Source organism: Coenobita brevimanus, chromosome 13 (genome assembly GCF_032717465.1).
Source record: "Coenobita brevimanus isolate Jiangsu-jjx chromosome 13, ASM3271746v2, whole genome shotgun sequence".
Taxonomy (NCBI): Eukaryota; Metazoa; Arthropoda; class Malacostraca; order Decapoda; family Coenobitidae; genus Coenobita; species Coenobita brevimanus.
Window position 1 is genome coordinate 56964379 of NC_136966.1, and position 19967 is coordinate 56984345.

General features: G+C 38.4%; 1 protein-coding gene across 1 annotated transcript in view; it reads left to right on the top strand.

Moving 5' to 3' along the window:
- The window catches only part of LOC145414397 (uncharacterized), a 321717-nt gene that overhangs the window by 219458 nt on the left and 82292 nt on the right, over positions 1 to 19967 (top strand). Inside the window, exons 24-26 of the mRNA XM_080283937.1 lie at positions 1934 to 2138; positions 15477 to 15778; positions 18037 to 18243. Of these exons, the coding sequence (XP_080140063.1) occupies positions 1934 to 2138; positions 15477 to 15778; positions 18037 to 18243 (714 nt within the window). The remainder of the gene's footprint in view (positions 1 to 1933; positions 2139 to 15476; positions 15779 to 18036; positions 18244 to 19967) is intronic.

Below are 19967 nucleotides of genomic sequence, written 5' to 3' on the forward strand. Positions count from 1 at the left end.
AAAGTCTGTGTAAACTGAAATGATACATGCTAGGGAATAATTGATTAACTTAAGTGGGAGGAGATTATGGTGAATTAGGAGTTTGCCTTTTTTTTACTCCTCCAGCCAAATAACTGATACAACTAAAAAACTTGTCATAATGGCTGCAGTGGTGTTAGGCTTTGTAATAGATAAAATTTACTCTCATTGATCTAATTCTGTATTATGATACTGTATTTACTCAGTACTGTACTGTACTGAACAAACTGAACATTCTTTGGTTGTCTGGATCTCGTCTGTTGCCGACAACATGTACGTACATGAGGAATTGCTGATGGACATAAGTCAGCCACCAGCTTAGATGTATGTCAGTGCCCCTGCAAGGCTTCAGGATCAGTGAAATGTAAATACATACAGCAGTACATGAAGCTTATGGCTTCCCTATTATGTATGTCATAGTGTCCCCTGGATAGAATATATTTTAAGGAATTTTAAAGGAAGTTATTGTGAGTGAGTGAAAAGTGCCCACATCAATAGAAATGTCAAAATAAATATTGTACTTGGTGAGAGACACCACACTGCACAGTTTATACAGTACTGTTCTGAAAGCAAAGTTTCTTGAATGAGTGACAGCATTAAGTTTGGCAAAATTTCAAAATAAACTGTGGTTTTGGTATTCAGGTTGAGGAAAATCGGATCTGTTGCATAATGCATTAAGATTTTTTTTAAATTGTGGTAGGTGGGGGTGCTCACCATCCGCTCACTCGATGTAGTGCTGCTCTCAGGTGTCTGCCCTTTTCTCTCCTCCATTCCTCTTTCCTACCATCTTCTTCTGTCTTTCTTTCCTTCATTCTTTCCTCGTCCTTCTGCCTGCGAGTGACTTTACACTCCTCTTCTGTCTTTCTTTCCTTCATTCTTTCCTCTTCCATCTGCTTGTGGGTGACTCTACACTAAGTGATAAGCCAAATGGTTTCCTGTACACCAGGAAACCATTTACAGTACTATGCTGAGTGTAACCATATAACTAAATTATGGCACCTGGTGGTTTAGTGGGTAATTACAGTGCTCCAGTCGGATTGAGCCGGTGAAGGTTTATATCCAAGGGGTGGTTGGGGTTTATTGCTCACATAATGCCACACAGCGATGAATGAGGCTGGTCACTCTCATCTTAAATGTCAGGACCAACTTGCCTAGCCCTGGGATCCTGTGCTCCTCATGGGGCAACATAGGATTGAATGATGGATGGATGGATGGATAAAAATGAGAGTACAGTATAGATATTTTTTTCAACCTTAAATAGAGTGCATAATTAGATGTATTAGGTAATATCTGCAAGGATTGTTGTATGGAATTTTTTACCAGATCTCCTTGTTTAGTAAGGTTTCCCAGCCATTCAAAGCATGCTGTTACTTTACTACTTTTAAAATCCTGTATCTAATGTGTACAGCCAATTCATATTAGTGTTTCCTAAGTGTCAAAAAATCTGTAAAGCCAATCTCCACAAGTTTCACATTCAGTGTCCCTGTTCATCCTAAATTCTCCTTTTCATTATACCCAGTGACTTACTTTCACAAATGTTTCCCCAAGCACAATAATTTTACTCTCCTGCTTATTAAGCTTAATTGCTCAGGATCCCAGTCATCACATCCCAGTCCTGAGGACTTCACCTGTAACCTTGATACTCTTGTATTTCACAGCAGTATCCTGTATAACTTCCTGTAAATCCATCCCATAGCTCTAACATTGTATATTCCTTCTCATTAAGCTTGACTGTAATGAGGAGCTATATTATCACATCTCAGCACTGAGGACTTCATCTTAAACTTTGTTCGTGAAAGCCCTGTTATCTTAACTCCTTGAAGACATATTATCACAGCCCAACACTAAGGACCTCACCCTAAACTTTGTTCCGAAAGCCCATTATCTGATTCCCCTTCCTTACCCCACAAACCAGGCCCAGCCCATCCCTACGGAACTGGTTTCGAAGCTTCTTGGTAACCGAGTGGCAGTATCGCCCATCGTGACCGTGGAGCCCCGCCGCCGCAAGTTCCACAAGCCCATTACCCTCACCATCCCTGTCCCTCAGGCCTCCAGCAAGGGGATGATTAACCAGTACTCCGGCGAGGCCCCCACCCTCCGTCTCCTCTGCTCGATCACTGGTGAGTACGATTGTTCATTTGGGGGCAGGACAGGTGACACAATTTCACTTATACTCAGATGAGAAGATCCTAGGATTTGCAGGAATGGGTTATTGGAACACACTGACACTGAAATCAGATGAGAAGATTGTAGAGTTTGGGAAGTGCCATAGGATATCAGCAAAGGTTAACTTTAGCTAAGATTTGGTGCATGGATGCTTGAGTATCTTTGAATTAAATCATGAGGTTGTTTCATTTGGTTTTAGAATTTCTGTAGGAGTAGGATAATGTGCAGTTTTAGATGAGGTCAGATAAAAGGAGTCAAAAGGTCACTGGATTTGGGTTGTAAGATTGTTATGATAGAATTCGAAGTAGAATACAGAATGACAAACATATTTGTTGGGTAGTAATACCCTGGAATTTGTTGAGTTGGATTGTTTTCATATTTGATACATGGGATGGTTTAAATTGTATAGTAGAGATTGAAGACCAATATGTGAATTCCCAAGGTTAAAGTACAGGTTTGCCGAAGAAAACTGAGATATTGCATACATAATGAGGTTTGGTTGGTTTATACACAAGGAAGGCATGAAGAGAGGGGGTATTTCAGTAGTGGTTTTCATGTAAGTTTAAGATAGATAGTTTAATTCATGTCATATTAATGACTGGGGAGGTGTTATTAATGCCAGCTTGGGTGTATCAAGGGCTGGTTACAGAAAAGCTAACATGATGGGAATGAGGCAGTGCTGATTTTTGAATACTAGGGTGAATGTATGTAGTAGAGTGACATTGTTGGCTGTGTTGGTTTAGCCTGTGGCAGTAGACTTATACTTAGGTGTAGATGGAGGCTTAAGTGAGTTGCTCATTATCAGTGTTGGATTGAGACAAAAATGTGTGATCTCCTTGCATGGTTGTAGTTATGAGTGGACAAATAGAGTTACTGTATTGAAAAGGAGGTGAAGCTCTCATTGCATAGTGAGAGATGGAAAACTGCAGGTCTGATATAAGTAGATGATGCTTCCCTGTGTTCTAGCAGTAAATATCAGTATATGGAATGAAATTCCATAAGGGGAATGAGATGGATGTTGAGAGAGAATGTGAATCAGTGTTATATTGTGTTGAATGGAGAAAAAAAATGAAATGGTGCAAGTAACAAGTACCATTACAGAATGACAGAAAAGAGAGGGGAAAATGGAAAGGAAGTGGACAGTGAGTGGAGTGCTTCAGAGAAAGAATGTGGCCAGTGTTATGAAGGCCTGCATATAGAATGGGAAATTAAATATAGAGACTGAAAAAAGAACCTTCTTGAGGGTAAGTTAATACTGATGTACTGTACTTCTGGATTTGGGTCATACCATATTGCATGATTATGAGTCTGTTGAAGAATATTTGTGATCAGGATGAGAATGACAGTGGTGGATTGGGTGGGATAATAGATTGGGATGTATGTGAAAGATGTAAAGTACGTTTATTAGTCAAAGGACAGAAGAGTGTGTGTGCTTTGATGATGTAGTCTCCAAGCAAGAATAGATTGGAGTAGGGTGGTGAGAAAAGAAGGACTGTATTTGTAAGTGAGGTTTAGGGCTGGAGGATTCATGGAAGGCCAAGAAGAGGGCTTGATATGAAAAAGGAATAACTGAGAAAGCAAGATATGGATATTAAGGAAGCAAAAGAACTGACACAGAATACATATGAATAGATGAAATGTGTTTGGAGATAAAATTTCAAGGTTTGCACTCCTTCTTGAACTGCATTGTTAATGAAATGATTCTACCCCAGATGTTGGAAGAGGAACTTAATTGGATAAAATATTATTGTATATTATATAACCTGTTAAATGGAGAGGAAAATTTTGAAGGCTGGATTGATGAGTGAATGGATGCTTGGTTTATTGCACAAAGCCATCTGTAGGTAGCTTTGGTTCTATTTTTTCATTTTTAAGTCTTTCAGCCCATTGTTGTATTTTTCATGTTCTTGCTATTTTTGAACTGTATTATTCAATGTATGAGAGACTTTTCAAACTGGAGGGTTATATACAGTATGGCCTTGATTTACCTCTTCACAGATAAAGATCTTCCCTAAGTTAAGTAAAACTGACCACCCGTAGCAGGAAAAATGGAAAATTCTTGTCGTGGGATTGAAGGAGGCAGTGTTTCTGGAGTTGTCTGTCCTTATTGAAGCAGTAGAAAACTGGGTTCGAAAGATGCTGTTAAGAGTTTTATTAGTTTAAAAAAATGTAAGGAAAATTGATTGGAGAAATATAGTACATATCTTGTGAGGTAGGGTTTGAGTGACTATACAGGGGTTATTAAAAATATATTTATATCTCATTCCTTAGAGATTTCATCTGGAATATTAGGCATTGAGAGAAATTAAAAGGTGGGGAATTTATTTTGTGTGAGTGTCTTCTTGCAATTAAGGTAATGGGAAACGTTGATAGAGCTGTGAATTTTTGAGTTACTTCTCATGTGTGACATCACATATCACCCACTTCACATGACATTAGTGCAGGCTCTCATCATCCTAGGCTTCTTATATCCTTTGTTAGCCAGTGTTGGTAGTTTTGTAGTCCTTGTTACTGCCTCTCTTCATTATAGATCGTATGGTTCAGCTGTGTAAGAAGAAATTTTGGTTTTGCTTCAGTAAAATACGCAGTGAGACTATCATGCGTAAAACATGAAATTTGGATATGACTCAAGATGTAGATACGTTGTTAATCATTAATGTGGATAATAGTGTATGTTAGTGATTAAGTTTATAGTACCTATTGAGCATATAGTTTAAGTGTTTGATAAAGGGTTATTGCTGCTTTTTAGTTACCATACATATAAGGTGTTTTATTGTTGGGAGTTATAATGCTGTAATGAGTTAAGATACAAGCAGAGTACTGTAATTAGTTGAGTCAGGTTGTATAATCATAATTCCATGTAACACAGACTGCTGAGGTTCCCCATACATTGACTTCTTTCAATATTGTATTTTTTTCATTTTGTATAAGGTTTCCCATATTGTATAAAGTGATAATAGTATCCATAGTGTATATTGTGCATTGTTTAATGAAAGTTATGATTTTATACAGTCTCTTTATGATTACAAACACTGTATTGGTATTTTAAGCCAGGCTCGAAATCCATAGCAGTATCGAAGCTCAGTATTGAATATTTTTTGTTTGTTTGATATGAGAGTCAGTCTGTGTTGTACTGGAAGCTCAGATGGTAACCCTTTCACCTTCAGACGCATTGTTATTTTACTCATGCTGTCACGAGATGATATTGTTCAGCTGAGAGAAATTCTAGTTGTCAAAGGGATCAGAATTATCTTTTATTAACCTATGGAATGCACAAGATTTCCATGCCAAAGTAAAATAGTCTAAATGTAGGCTGAATAAAATGCCTAAGTGCATTTATAAAAGGTGAAAGAGTTAAAGTAGTGTAGCATATCCTCATCCATCTTTTCTAGAGTCAAGTCTTTTACTCCAGACTTTGTAGTATCTTCTGTAACTCATGACCCCCCACCACCAGGTTACCTTTTGCCCTCCCCTCCATAGCGTGTACATTTGCTCTCTTGTAGAACTACCATTGACTAGGTCCTCTCTAGTACTTTTAACTAGCTGCTGTAAAGTACAATCTCAGTATAACTTTGTCTAATGTCTTGCCCTTGAATCAAAACCCTCCCCCCTGTATTTTTTCCTAGATGATCTCCTAAAACAACTATGTACTGTTACCTTCAGCTCTCTTCATTGGCTTAAGATTCTCAACTTTTTTGTCAGTCTAAATTTTCCAGCTCCTTCCCTCATCAGTCATGACATTTTCTTATGATATATTTGGGAAGTAAGAATGTTGGATACTTAACCTGTCATCCCCTTATTCTCCCTCTCTTGTAGGTGGTTGTGTCTCTCATTCTCGTATCTTAGGTTAGTTTTTTTCAGGGATAATGATGGTTATTTGCGACACTTCACTGCTTGCCCTGAGCACTAAGTCTTGAAGATGAACATGATGATAGAAGGCAATATTGTAAATGACTTTGAAGATTTTGCGATATATACCTTTCCTTGACCAATTTGTTTTGCATATTACATCTTTTTATCCTCTTGTACATAACTGGGACAAAGTATGTTAGTTTAAAAATCATATAAGTAATGTAAAAGAGAAAATCAGAATGTAATAGGCAAAATACATTGCTCAGAAACAGGTATTGCAAAACCTACAGTGCCATTCACAGTGTGGCCCATAACCATACATGTACAGTACTAACTTAGCTCAGACTCAACCCATTTCATCCCACATCAAGTCATCCCAGATTCCCAACTCAACAAACCTTACCAGATATCAGCCCAACTCATCCTAAACTAAATGTTGTCCAATTCAGCTTTACATATTCCACAGTGATATAAAAAGTAAGAACAGGTTTTGAAGTGTTGAAAATAACAATGTCCCATTCCCTGACTCTCTTTCACTGACTTTTGAAAGAAATTTTGTATCTTTCCTATATTCCTTCAGTTCTCTTTTTACTGTGTGCCTTTTATTTTATTTTTATTTTAAGTATCTTTGAACTATAAAAATATTTGTTGTGAATAAATTATCATGCTTTATATGTACATAACTCAAGTATCTCCTACACAGGTACCACTTTTGTTATTCTGTGCTCTCTGATTTCCCATAATTGACAACTGATGTAGGAGCAAATAAGGAGACTCACTCTTGTGTTTATGTGTTTCTTCTCAGTGTTCTCCTTTGTTACATTCCACTTTGCTGGTCTTTCTTGACTCACTGTTTCTTTCCTTATACCGTAGTGATGTTTCATAGTTTTTCAACTTCACATTCTTCATATGGTTTTGGTTTTGTTTTACCGTTTTCAGAAAAATATTTATAATCTTTATTGCTGACAGTCAGCATGGGAATTTAAAAAAATATATATATATATATATAGATATCATCTTCACAGATTGAAATAAGTCATCCAGTTGATACACTGATTGTATACATAATGAAAAACAAAAATGTTAATTCAGATTTTCTTGGCAACCTCAAGAAGGACATTTGTAACCCTCCTTCTAAAGCCTCCCTCTCAAACACTCCCCAACCTTCCCGGGGTCTCACTCTAGCAGGTAAGGGTGAGGTGATTCACTCAAAATGTCTTTCTTTTTAGGCTCGTTGTATGTTTAGATTTCACTTTGTGTTACACTTTGTTTTGTTTTTTGCTGCGGGAGCCTCTGTCAGGAGAATCTGAAGCCTGGTAGTGAAGCCCCGACACATCTTAACACCAATTCTGAAGCTTTTAGATGTTAACTGCTGAGATGTTTATATAATAATATCCACAAAAATCACTGAGGCAACATTTAATTTAATGGTTATTTTATATTCACATGTCACAACTCATGTTATGCTTTTTCCTCAGTCTTCCCTCTCTTTCTTTCTCTCACTCCCTGTCTTTCTTTCTCTGTCTCACTCACTCAGTCAGTTTTATATATAATTTCACCACTCCTATACCCTGTTTTGCAAGAAAGGTGGGTGTGGTGTTTGTGTTGCGTTGTGTGAGGAATGTTTGAGATGTACCCCCTTCCCTCCCCTCCCTTCCCCACCATCACCTCCACCAACACCTCTACTTCCACCACCAAGAGCCACACTGACAGACAAACACTATTTACTCACTTCTCTTGGCTCTGCTGGATGCTTCAACGTGTCACAGTTTAGTTGAGGCACTTGTTATAATTGTTTTCACCTTGTTGTGTTTGTATGTGTGGTGGGGTGCCTCCGTGTGTGAGGGGAGCAAGACTGTGCTGCCTCGGCCGCCTCAGTGCGGTCACTACCGGCCCCAACAGCTGGCCACCTGGCCCCCAGGCCACACTCCTCTCAGAGAGATATACCCCAGCAAGTAGATCAATCTCAGTCTCTCACTCTCCCGAGTTACTTGGTCATGCCAGAAGCCTAGCAAAATCTTGTACAGTAGACTATATCCTAATCAGTAACTCATTTTTAAAGAGTTTGTACTGTATTTCACTTTTTGGTCTAGAGGCAGATACAAGGCAGTGCCTTACCAGTGGACTTTTTGATGTTGGTAGAATAATGAGTTAGAGCAGTTCAAGCAAAAGCTTTATTTAGAGAGATACATTTAGAAGAAGTTATGCCAAGCACTGTAGTGATTTACTTATACTGTACTAGAACTTCAGTTAGTGTTAATAATGAAATATTTCAAGTCAGCTTATTAATATGTGGCCATCAGCAATTGGCACAAATTTCTGCTTAATGTGTCTCTTGGCCGGAATGCATCTTGTGGCGTGGCCGTCAGTCAATGTCCGTGCGTCTTCTGCAGTCCTGGAGGCTCACTGTAGTCTGCTCAACTCTGCTCGGTGTTGTAATTTTTCCTTAGGAGTCCATGAGACCAGAGGCAGTGTAGTGGCAAGCGGTCTCCCCTAGACCTAGTGCCTGTGTGAGACTGAAAGCGGTATTCTAGATGGCATGGGAGGCTTCGTAGCATCTTATCCTTAGCAATTTATTTTGCCAATTACACCTTAACATTCTTTTGTATGCTCTTTTTGTCATTATAATATCAACGTGGTTTGCTTCACTAACATATAAGGGAATACTAAGGTGCAATATGCAGAATAAATTGCAAAGGAAGAAGTGTTACAGAATCTCCAAAGTCCCTTAGAATACAACCATGAGTCCGGGGCCTCAGAACCTCCACCGCCTCCCGTCCTTTCCGGCCCCTCACTCATCAAACCTGAGCCCGTTGACTCACTCTGACTCTGTTATACTGGTTAATTTTGTTGTTTCACTTCCTCACTTGGTACCCTCCCCTCCTCCCACCTGCACTGTGTCACAACGTTGATTAATATTAAGTCAGATCATATTACTATATAGGAATACAGTACTGTATATGATTCCATTCCCCCCCTCTGACATTAATAAATATATGTACAGTAATATTTAAAGACAAATATCATATAATCATCTCTTTTTCTGTCTCTTTCTCTGTCTCTGTCTCTCACCACCTTCATATATATATAAGTATATATATGTTTGCATATATATATATATAAAATATATATACTGTATATATACTGTACATCCCCAGCTTATTCATTGATAATGATAAAAAAAATTGCCACTACTAAACTTAAGGAATAATGTGATAATCTGTGTAAACTAATGATCGGATCCCCCCCTTAACTCTGTATACTCCAGTTCCCCACCCCGCCCCCTCCCACCCCCAGCCCCTGTCACCAAAACCCGTTCTCACAGTACTAACCAACAAACCACTTCTGCTCTTGTTGTGCTGCACACGCTGGCCGCCTCTCTAGGGGTGTTTCGGAAAAGATCGTTAAAAGGTAAAAGAAAAATATACAAAATGAAGTAATAAGATTCAGTTTCAAAGCCATTAAAGAAAATTATTAAGGAATGGGCATCTAGGTGGAATTCCTTTATTTGATTATTATCGTTGTTATTATTATTTTTTGATCAGTTTTATATAATTTTTTGATGCTGGTATTTTAATTTGATGTTCTTTATTCTGCCATAACGCCCCTTCATTGTGGTCGCTGTTGCTCATCTTGAGTATTGCTGTAAATATGGTCATTTTCACTAGTCACTGAATGACAAAATTTATGTGTAGAACGTCTCCCTAAATTCTTTATCCGTCAAGAAAAATAGCAAAAATCCTGGATGCTTAAGATGAAAATTTCCATAGGTTACAGATCACACTCAAGGTATTGGTGTGTTGCCTTGCAGTTCTGTAAAAGATATACTGTATTTGTAATTGAAAGAGAAGAGTGGAATGCCCCCCCTTAAATTCTTTGCTACTTTTAAAAGCCAGTACTTTTTACAGCTAGCTAATTATTTTCTTTTTACTTTACCATCACTATTTTCCTACTACAGTTTCTACTACTTAACTACCACCACCACCACCACCACCACTCCCACTGCCACCATCACAAACTCTTACTTCTACCTGTTCTTCTGCTACAACTACTCCTTTTACTCATTTATTAGTACATTACTACTGCCATCTGGCCACTACTACTGTTACATTTTCTACAGTTATTTCTACTATGTCTGTTATTACTGTCACTGCTTTACTGACAATTGTCTACTATAAATATTCATTTTTTCCTCCCACTGTTTCATTTGTAAGTCTTCCTTAACCATAATCCTTTTCTATTTTCTCATTGTATATTGACACATCAGAAAATGATGCCTGTCTTTTGTTTTTGCTCTGGCTGTTAGTAATAACATTTTCATTCACTTTCTTTCTAAGACTTTTTTTTCCCTCTCCTTCTCACAACCCCCTTGTCATATGGGACTCTCCTGAAACGGCTTTGAATTTCTCTTCCAGTCACCAATAAAATGAAAACAAAATGAAGTAAAATTAGAATGCCCAACAGGCTCGGGTCTTTTCTGAAGCTGTGAATGTTCATGTTTGAGTTGTATGGCACCTTTGACCTTCCCCCATTAATCACTAGTCGCCTCCTTCATTCTCATGTCTTTGTCCTATCTCTTATCTGCATCTTTCCTCTTTCTATGTCCCACATTTTCTCTCTTCTGTCTCTCCACCCTCTCCTATTCTCATTCCTTTTGCTTCCCCATGTGAATTCTCTTTTACCTTTCATTTTGCTTTCTTCCTTCTGTTTCTCTTCCTGCCAGTTAATTTACTTGCTTGTGGCCTTTGATTATTTGTGCTTGTTTTGCATACACTTTAATTCTTTTTTAGATACCACTACCACTACAACTGTTGCAACTATTACTGCAACTACTTTTATAGCTACTCTTAGTACCACTACTACTAATACTAGTATCAATATTGCTTCTACTACTAATATTGCCACAACCACAGCTGTGACTATAATGGCAACAACAGTTACTACTACTACTATTTCTGCTACACTACTGTTGCTACAACTACTACTACTACTATTTTACTACCAGTAACACAACTACGCTACTACCACCACCACCATATCCACCACCTCCACCACTACTACTACTGCTACTACTACTACTGCCACCTGATCTTTTTTAAGGCTACTGCTCTTTTTGCAGTACAATATATCCTTTTATGAGCAGCTTTTTATCACCTGACCTAGTGACTCCTCCAGCCTACAGTTGATTTCCAGTCACAGTTTTATAATTTTTTTTCCTGCAGTATTGAAAAGAATGATATGCTAAGTTTCCATGACAGGCTGCCAAGTTTTCTCCTGTCAGTGAGGATGTTTCTGATGCCACACCTTTTTTTTCTACCTGAGTGCAAAGTCGCGCAGGCTGAGATGTGGACAGAGTGTTTTTTTTATGGGTATCATTCCTTCTCTTTCATGTCAAGTGAAAGCCATTTTCACCTTTCACAAAGCTGTGCTAGGTAGTGGTGCTGCAAGGTCAGATGATGGATAACCTGCATTGTAATCCATTCCTAATCTAATTCTCAGTGACACAACTTTTTCACTAGATATATTTTTGTTACTCGTGATTTTTAAAGCTGTTGCTGCTTTTGCTTCTGCTTCTGCTACTTCAGCTGCCTGATTGCATGATGCTTTTGCTATTGCCAACCCCACACCAAGTACCTCGAAGTGCCACTCCCTCCTCAGTCACCCTCAAGACCTCTCCCAGTAACACTGAACTAGATGGAATATCTCTCCCTTCTTTCCCATGGCAGTTGCTTTCATTCAGCCATATTCTCCCACAAGAAACGCATGAGTATACCCGTCCCCACGACACTCTTAAACTGTAGTACACCAAACACCTATGTACCACAGCACACCTGGCCTCAGTAGAACATCCATTTCTCACATTGTAAACATTGTGAGTATCAGAGTGTGAGAGATAGACTTCAGGTGATTCATCTGGTTATTTTCATATAGCAGGTTTGTTCTTGAACCATGGGGAAAAGTGATCTTTTACTTTTTTTTTTTTTTTTTTTTTTTTTTTTTTTTTTTTTTTTAAAGTGTGTTGCCAGTAAGGATTTTACAATACAGTATTTAATGTTTGTGTTCCTCATTAAGTAACTTTCTCATATGAGCAAAGTTGTAGGTGGCTGTCCAGTCAAATTTCACTGGTTTATTGTCTCTTAGAAGCTAGAATTGCATCTCCTTGTTGCCAGTGTTTGTCATTACATACATAATCAGGGCTTCATATCAGGATATAATAAAATACCAGCTAAAAAGTCCATTTACTTTTGAGTTTCATACGGAAAGTTTTATATTTTTCAATAATCTTGCTGTGGGGTAACTCTTCACCGTTACTGAGCTACCATGGTCATGTTTAGTCTGAAATGATGTGTGGCAGTGATGTGATGTACTGAAACATTCATAACCCAGTTGTGTGTGGGATTGTTCTCATGCAGACAGTATTATACCGTATGTCCCCTGAAGTTCAGTTTATGAAGCAAAAGCTGAAATTAATGAAAACTTTGTAGCAACCTCTGCCTTTTTTCTGTAGTAGTCCTGATAAATGTATACAGGTTGAAAGTTACTGTTATATGATTGAAAGAAATGCTCAGGACTCCTGCAGGTTTTCTAGAGGCTGATAGTTTTACATTTTCATTTCTCTCTCCCTGTCAGTCTCCTTCTCATTCCTATCTTCTCATTCTTCATCTTCTTTCCTTTCTCTTTTCCACCTGTGCATGACACAAGAGATAACACATAAAGTTCTGTGCTGACCTCAAGACTGTGATTTGTTTTATTATTATTATTATTATTATTTTTATCATAATTTTGCCTACTGCCAGAGTACTTTATGTAGGTTGAGAAAGGCCTCTTGTAGTGAAGAAGTAAACCATGTCTTATCCTCAGTGATCCTAAAACTTGTTCAGGTATTGTTAGTCTCGGTTGATTTTTTTTTCTTTTTAAATGATTGTATGTCCCTTCTTGAGATAAGCACAAAACAAGATTTGTAAACACCAGAATACAGTAACAGTGATGTATCACTCACTTGCAAATGACTCATGATGTAGTCACACTCTATCTGTCCTCCTGTCTGATTTGCTAGTTATCTATGTCCATTTATCATTTATCTACCCGTTATTAGTCTCTTGTTACTGCGGGCTCAAAGAACAACACAGTAATTCCCTCTGTTGCTTCCATAGTTCATCATTTCTTATATCTCCTCCTACCTCTTGTCTGTTGAAGGGGCCCAGGAGAGGCAAGATATTAATTAGATTTCCAATGATGATGATGATGTTAATAATTATGATAATGATATGCTTACCATTAATTGTCATAGTTAATGAAAAACTCCACAGTTGCTTCTCATTCTGGCTGTCTGATAACGATATTTGTCATTTCATTATTAGAGTATTATAATTATTTTATAGTTTTTGTTTTCCTCTTTCATTCCCACTCCCTTCACCTCTCCTTGCTCCACTCCACTGCACTGAACTCAACCTAACTCCACATCTTCACCCACTCATCAGGAGAACTTACACATTGTGCATGACTATTTTTTTCCCTGTAGTGTTCTGGTGACTATATTTTTCTTGTGTTATTTATGGTCAGTCTTTTGTCCCATGTTCCCAAACTCTGTTTTTTGACCTGCTTCTTGGGCTGTAAAACAGTTTATAAAATCTTCACTACTTTTCTGATATAGTGATATAAAAAAAGAAAAAAAAAAAATGTCATTAAATTATCTGGCATTCTACTCTGAACCTACAACTGTGTCGTGCACCTGTCAAGGCAGCATATGAACTTTTTCACACTTGTTATTTTTTGGTAGTTAGGCTTCTTATCATGCCTTTTATTTTTGTAGTTGATACTGAATTTGTCAAGAATTTTTAAACCACCAGATACTGTGTGCTTTTATTTTAAAGCATATAAGGAAGCCTCTTGTTGTGACAAAACTTTGAAGGTTAATAGAAATTTAAATGATAGGAAATGTAGAAACTTCCTATATCTAGACCTCACAGTTGAACAATCTGGTTTTTATAAAAATGCATCACATATTTCATGCAGTCATTGAACTTCCTGATAATTATCACTGGCAGTATCAGGTGTAGTATGTATTAATTCAAGCTGTCATTGTAATCTCCATTTATATGTTTTCCATGTGTTACTTTTGAACAGCATCCATCTCATAGTTCTGTCACCAACAGAGGAATGAGTACACCTTCCTTAGGTCTGGAATGAAAGTGATAATGTTGCTGTCATAACAAAGAATTAGGAGAAGTGTTCACTTATATGAACATGTGCGATACTTTAGTATATAGAACTTCAGCACAGTTCAGTACTGTTCTGTGTATATTGGATATTATTGGGAGTTCTGTTTTTGTTCACTTGTTAAAATAGTGAGTTCAGTGACCTGTATAACTTTATAGTAGATATTCTTTCAGTGTTTTGAACAAACTATCATGCTATAATAGTTGTTTGATGAAAGTATTGCAAGTGCAGTACATGTATTGCCAAAGCTAAGAAGTCAGCAGCATGCTCATCAAACGTAGCAACATACATTTCATCCAGTTCACTTACTTCTTTTATTCCTAATAATTTTTAGAGACTGACCTCACCATATAATTTTAAAATTAGTTTCCTGCATTATGTATCCATTTTGTGGAGGGATATTTATCTCAGGTGCATGAACTGAGCTAGAATTAAATGAGTAGTTAATCTCATTATTTCCATAGTTCTGTTCCCTAGAAAACATTTTAATTTGGTTGATTTTATTAATTAGCAGGACAGCCTCTGAGCACTCTTTTAACACCCATTTTCAGTAACGTCAGTATTTTGCATCTTGAATGTGAAAGGTCATTGATACTTTCATTCCCATAGTGTCTTCTGAACCATTTGAATTTTTTTTTTTTTTTTTTTTTTTTTAATTCACCAATCTAGTAATATAGCTGGCATGTTGTCCCTCCTTATACACTTTGGTTCATGTTAGCTCAGTGCCTGTTACACTTTCTGGTTAGTTTACCATCTGGTTTATATTTTTTGTAGCCATTAATTTTGAACTTTTCGTAGCTTTTATTTTTTTAAGTCTTGATAAGTGATAGTGAATATGATATTCATACTTTTTTGGTACTGACAAGATCCTCATTTGCTTGTATGCCAGACTCTGATAAAGCTTATATCTCTATGTCATTAATCAGTTAAAAGCCAAGGATGCTCTTGTGTTTCCACTGTAGAAATACTTTAAGACATTGAAGTTTGTGCTCATTTTATCTTATTACCACTCTTTTGCATTTGAGTGTGTTTTTGACTAAAAGATAAAGTTCAGTAGAGAGAAAAGAGCATTTTGAAATGCTTTTGCATATATGAATTTATCGGAAGTCAAAGTTATGGCAAGGAGTAGTTTCTGTAGGAGATGTAAAAACATGAAGTTCAGGAAGAAGTAGTGAGATTTGCCTTGACTGGTGCATGATGTTGGTGTAATGGCTCTTCAGGCGGTACGACGCGGGCGCAGTGGGAGGATGTGACGGGATCAACACCACTGACATTTGTCAACGACTGTGTTTCCTTCACTACCACTGTGTCCGCGCGCTTTTGGCTCATGGACTGCAGCAACATCCCTGAGGCTACCAAGATGGCTACAGAACTGTATCGCGAGGCTATACATGTACCCTTCATGGCCAAGTTTGTGGTGTTTAGCAAACGACACCAGCTAGAGGAGGCCCGGGTCCGTGTCTTCTGTATGACGGATGACCGTGAGGATAAGACTTTGGAGCAACAGGAGTTGTTTGTTGAGGTGAGATTTTACCTGATTCAGTTTTTGTCCCAGTGTAATAATCTATCTGTCTATCTATTGTCAGACACCTTAATCTTATAATGGTGGCCACAAACAAATCGCCTCCATGTCACCCTGTCCCCGCCATTTCATTGCCCTGCTCCCAGCTCACACCCCCCTCTCGCATGTACCTCTCCGCTCCATCCCTCCATCTCATCCTTGGCCTCCCCCACCTTCTCAGTGTAATAATAATAATGATAATGATAATAATGATGATGATGATAATAATAATAATAATAAATAATAATAATAATCATTATCATCATCATCCAGACCTCCTTTTCCACCCTAGGGCAGGGTGAGGAGTAGCAACTTCCAGACAGCCAAACTTTGCCCAATTCAGTGGACCATGCTTCCATTCATTCATCATTGAAGCCCTTGAAATCCTGGTGCCATCAGATTGACAGAGAAAATTTCACCACGTTCTGTAGCTTCACATATACCTATCTGATAGAGCCAATCTAAATGCTGTCATGTTAAAAATGAGTGCCAAATCCTTGGTCATGCACTTCTCCACACAAAATTCATCCAGCCAACTCGATCTCTTGTTAGTCCCTTAGCCTCAACAGCCCACATACCTCTCTTCCTCACACACTCAACCACCATATCCCTCCACCATCATCTTGGTCTACCTTGCTTCCTCCCTCCTCCACACTTGCTCAGATATACCTTTTTCACCACTCTGTTGTCATTCATTCTCTCAACATGACCATACCATCTCAGTACACTCACTTCAGTTCTGGTGTCCATAGACTTCCTCACTTCTTATCTTTCACGAATCACATTATTCCGTATCCTATCCACTGTCCGTACTCCACGTACATTCCTCAGCAGTCCCAACTCCGCTGTTCTTACTCTGACAATTACTGCTGCTATTAGTACTACTACTACTAATAATAATAATAATAAAGGCTGATCTTTTGTTTCACAAAATTGCCAGTTTTAAGGAATTTGTTTCACAGAAGTGCCAGCTCTAAGGAATTTGTTTCACAACAATACCAGTTTTAAGGAATTTGTTTCACAAAAATGTCAGTTTTTAGGAATTTGTTTCACAACAGTGCCAGTTCTAAGGAATTCACTAGTGCTCACAGCCTCAAAATAATAACAAATATCAGTTCATAAGTATCAGTAGTAATGTATTCCATCAGTCCAGTGTTATCGATTAAACCACCACGTAATGATGAATATTATGATGGTCAAAGTTATGAAAGTTATTGTGCATATACAGTTTTTCACAGTGAAGTTATTGTGCATATACAGTTTTTCACAGTGAATGGTTATGACAGGAAACAAATGACAGGTAGCATAGATAATGAGAATATATATTTATTTTGCTTATCGGTGTTATATACAGTAGTGCATGATTTCTTATGTGCTGCATATTTACTAATGATGGTACTGTATATTGTTTTGTTTTATTTCATTTCTGATATAAAGGCTTCAACATACATACATGCATCAGTCTTAGTCACCTAATGACAGCCCTCCAGGCTGTTTATCTTGAATAATTTGGTATTGTGTCTAGCCCATCCCACCCACATTCCATAAATCAGATGCCTCATATATAATATGAAGTCCTAGTTTTCTTCTTTCTTTTGCCAGATGCTTTAATCCCATAAGGGGTGGCCACAAACAGATTGCCTCCATGTCGCCCTGTCCCCCACCATTTCACTGCCCTTTTCCCAGTTCACACCCCCCTCTCTCATATCATCATCATCATCATCATCTGGACCTCTTTTCCCACCCTAGGGCAGAGTGGGGAGTAGCACGTCCAGACAGCCTAAGTTTGCCCAATCCAATGGGGCACACTTCCATTCACACATCAATCAAGCCCCCGGAATCCTGGTTTTGTCTGATATGCCAGAAACATTCACCACATTCTGTAGCTTCACATAAACGTATCTGATAGAGTCATATACTTATCCTTAATTTACGCACATTATTGGATTTACACACATAATTGGATTTGTACAGGCATTCTTTGTCATATGTAAGTGATGAGCACTACAGCACTAACAATTTTCACATACTTTTGCTTGTTTAGATTGTGGGACACTGGCAAATCAACTTCATAGGTGACAGTGGAACTGTAATGAGCAGTTTTTCTTAGATTCACTCAAGTCATAATGACAAAAAAGGAAGTCAAAAACTTATATTGAAGACTACATGCACCTCATCTGTCCTATGACGACACTAACTCCTCTGTCATTTCCCCACAGGTTGCCAAGTCACGTGATGTAGAGGTGCTGGAGGGGAAGCCACAGTTCCTGGAATTTGCTGGCAACTTGGTTCCAGTCACTAAGTCTGGTGATCAGCTGGCCTTTAACTTCTACGCCTTCAGAGAGAACCGCCTGCCTTTCACTGTTCGTGTTAAGGACCAACATGCTGACCCCATCGGAAGGGTTGCCTTCATGAGACAACCTAAGGTAGGTCCAGGAGAATGCTTTTAGGGTACTGGCAAAGAGCTTCAGGACTTGTGCAGTTCTGTATGACATTTCTTATTCATCGGTACTGCAAATACATTAAGATATAGTGGTTACACTGGATTTGTTGTGGATGAAAAGTGAAGATTTGTAGGATAAATTTTGGAGGTGAAAAATAAGAGCTTATATTAAGGGCATGTGAACAGTTCACAAATTCCACCTTAAGAATTCAAGTGGAAGGTTGGCAGTGCAGGTGACCAGTGTTGGAGAGGTTATAGGATTACATTATTCAGAGAGGTTAGAGATCATCATTGTCGTTACCAGAACCTTCTAATAGCATATTTGAGGGCAGGTTGTGGAAATGGGTGGATGCAAGGAGCAGTTTGGATGGACAGATTTTGCCAAAGTGGGGGACTCCATAGGCTGTTCTTGAACTGTATCATAATGTCAGTATATTATATAAATGGTAGGTTTCTGTTGAAGGTGAGAAGCAGCAGAAGTAGACCTTGAGTGAAATAGAAGAGTTGAGTTGAAAGTAATATACTGTACCATACCAGAGTGAAATGAAGAACTTTGAATTGGGATATTGTTGTTGTTGTTTCCCCCCTCCCCCTCCTAATGTAGCCTCCATAGATACTGTAAGATTCTAAGGTTACTAAGGTATTATGTCAAGTAAGTGATAAAATGATGATATAGTTTGTGAAAGGTATGAATGAATGTACTGGACTACTGTAGCTTACCCTTGGACATGCTAGAATTGTCTCATTTAGGCCTGGTGTGATGGTGTTAAGGGGATGTCATTACGACTTGTCAGTAGGTCTGTTTTATCAGTTTGAATCCTCAATCTGTTCCCTGCCCCACCCTCAGGTCAGCCAATGACCTTTCAGGCGACAGTTCATTAGTCTATCCTTTGACCATCACCTCTCCCTGAAAAAATGTTGAGAAACTGTCGATGAATCTTTCTCTTATGTTAAGGGTGCACTGTAAGAAAAGTGCTCACAAAGTTATCAGTATAGAGAGAATAGTTATGTTTTATGTAGGTCAATTATTCATCATCCCTAACCTAATATACAATGCATACATAGTTTCCCTCTTTTGTATTTTCTTATTTCCTTGATTTCTGAACCCTGCCTCGCCCCTTCCTTTGGTGGGAGAAAGAAATTAAGTTGATGATGGTAAATGTGTGGAGCGGAAAGCTAGGCTCTTTGATATTATTGGGGGCATTGTTGGTAGATGGGGGTGCTAACCATCCACTCACTCGATGTAGTGCTGCTTTGGGTGTCTTCCCCTTCCTCTCTTCCTTCCTTCCACTTCTGTCTCGCTTTCCTTCATTCTTTCCTCATCGTTCTGCCTATGGGTGACCTTGCATTCCCTCTTCCGTCTTTCATTCCTTCATTCTTTCCTCTTCCTTCAGCCTGTGGGTGACTCTACACTGAGTGACAAGCCAAATGGTTTCCTTTACACCAGGAAACCATTTACCATGTTGGGTGATAACCATATAACCGAATTATGGCACCTGGTGGTTTAGTGGGTAATTAAGGTGCTCTAGTCAGATTGAGCTGGTGTAGGTTTATATCCATGGTGTGGTAGGGGTTTATTGCCCACATAATGGTATTCAGGGATGAGTGAATCTGGTCACTCTCATCATAAATGTCAGGACCAATTTGCCCAGCCCTGGGCTCATGTGCTCCTCATGGAGCAACACAGGATTGGATGGATGGATTATT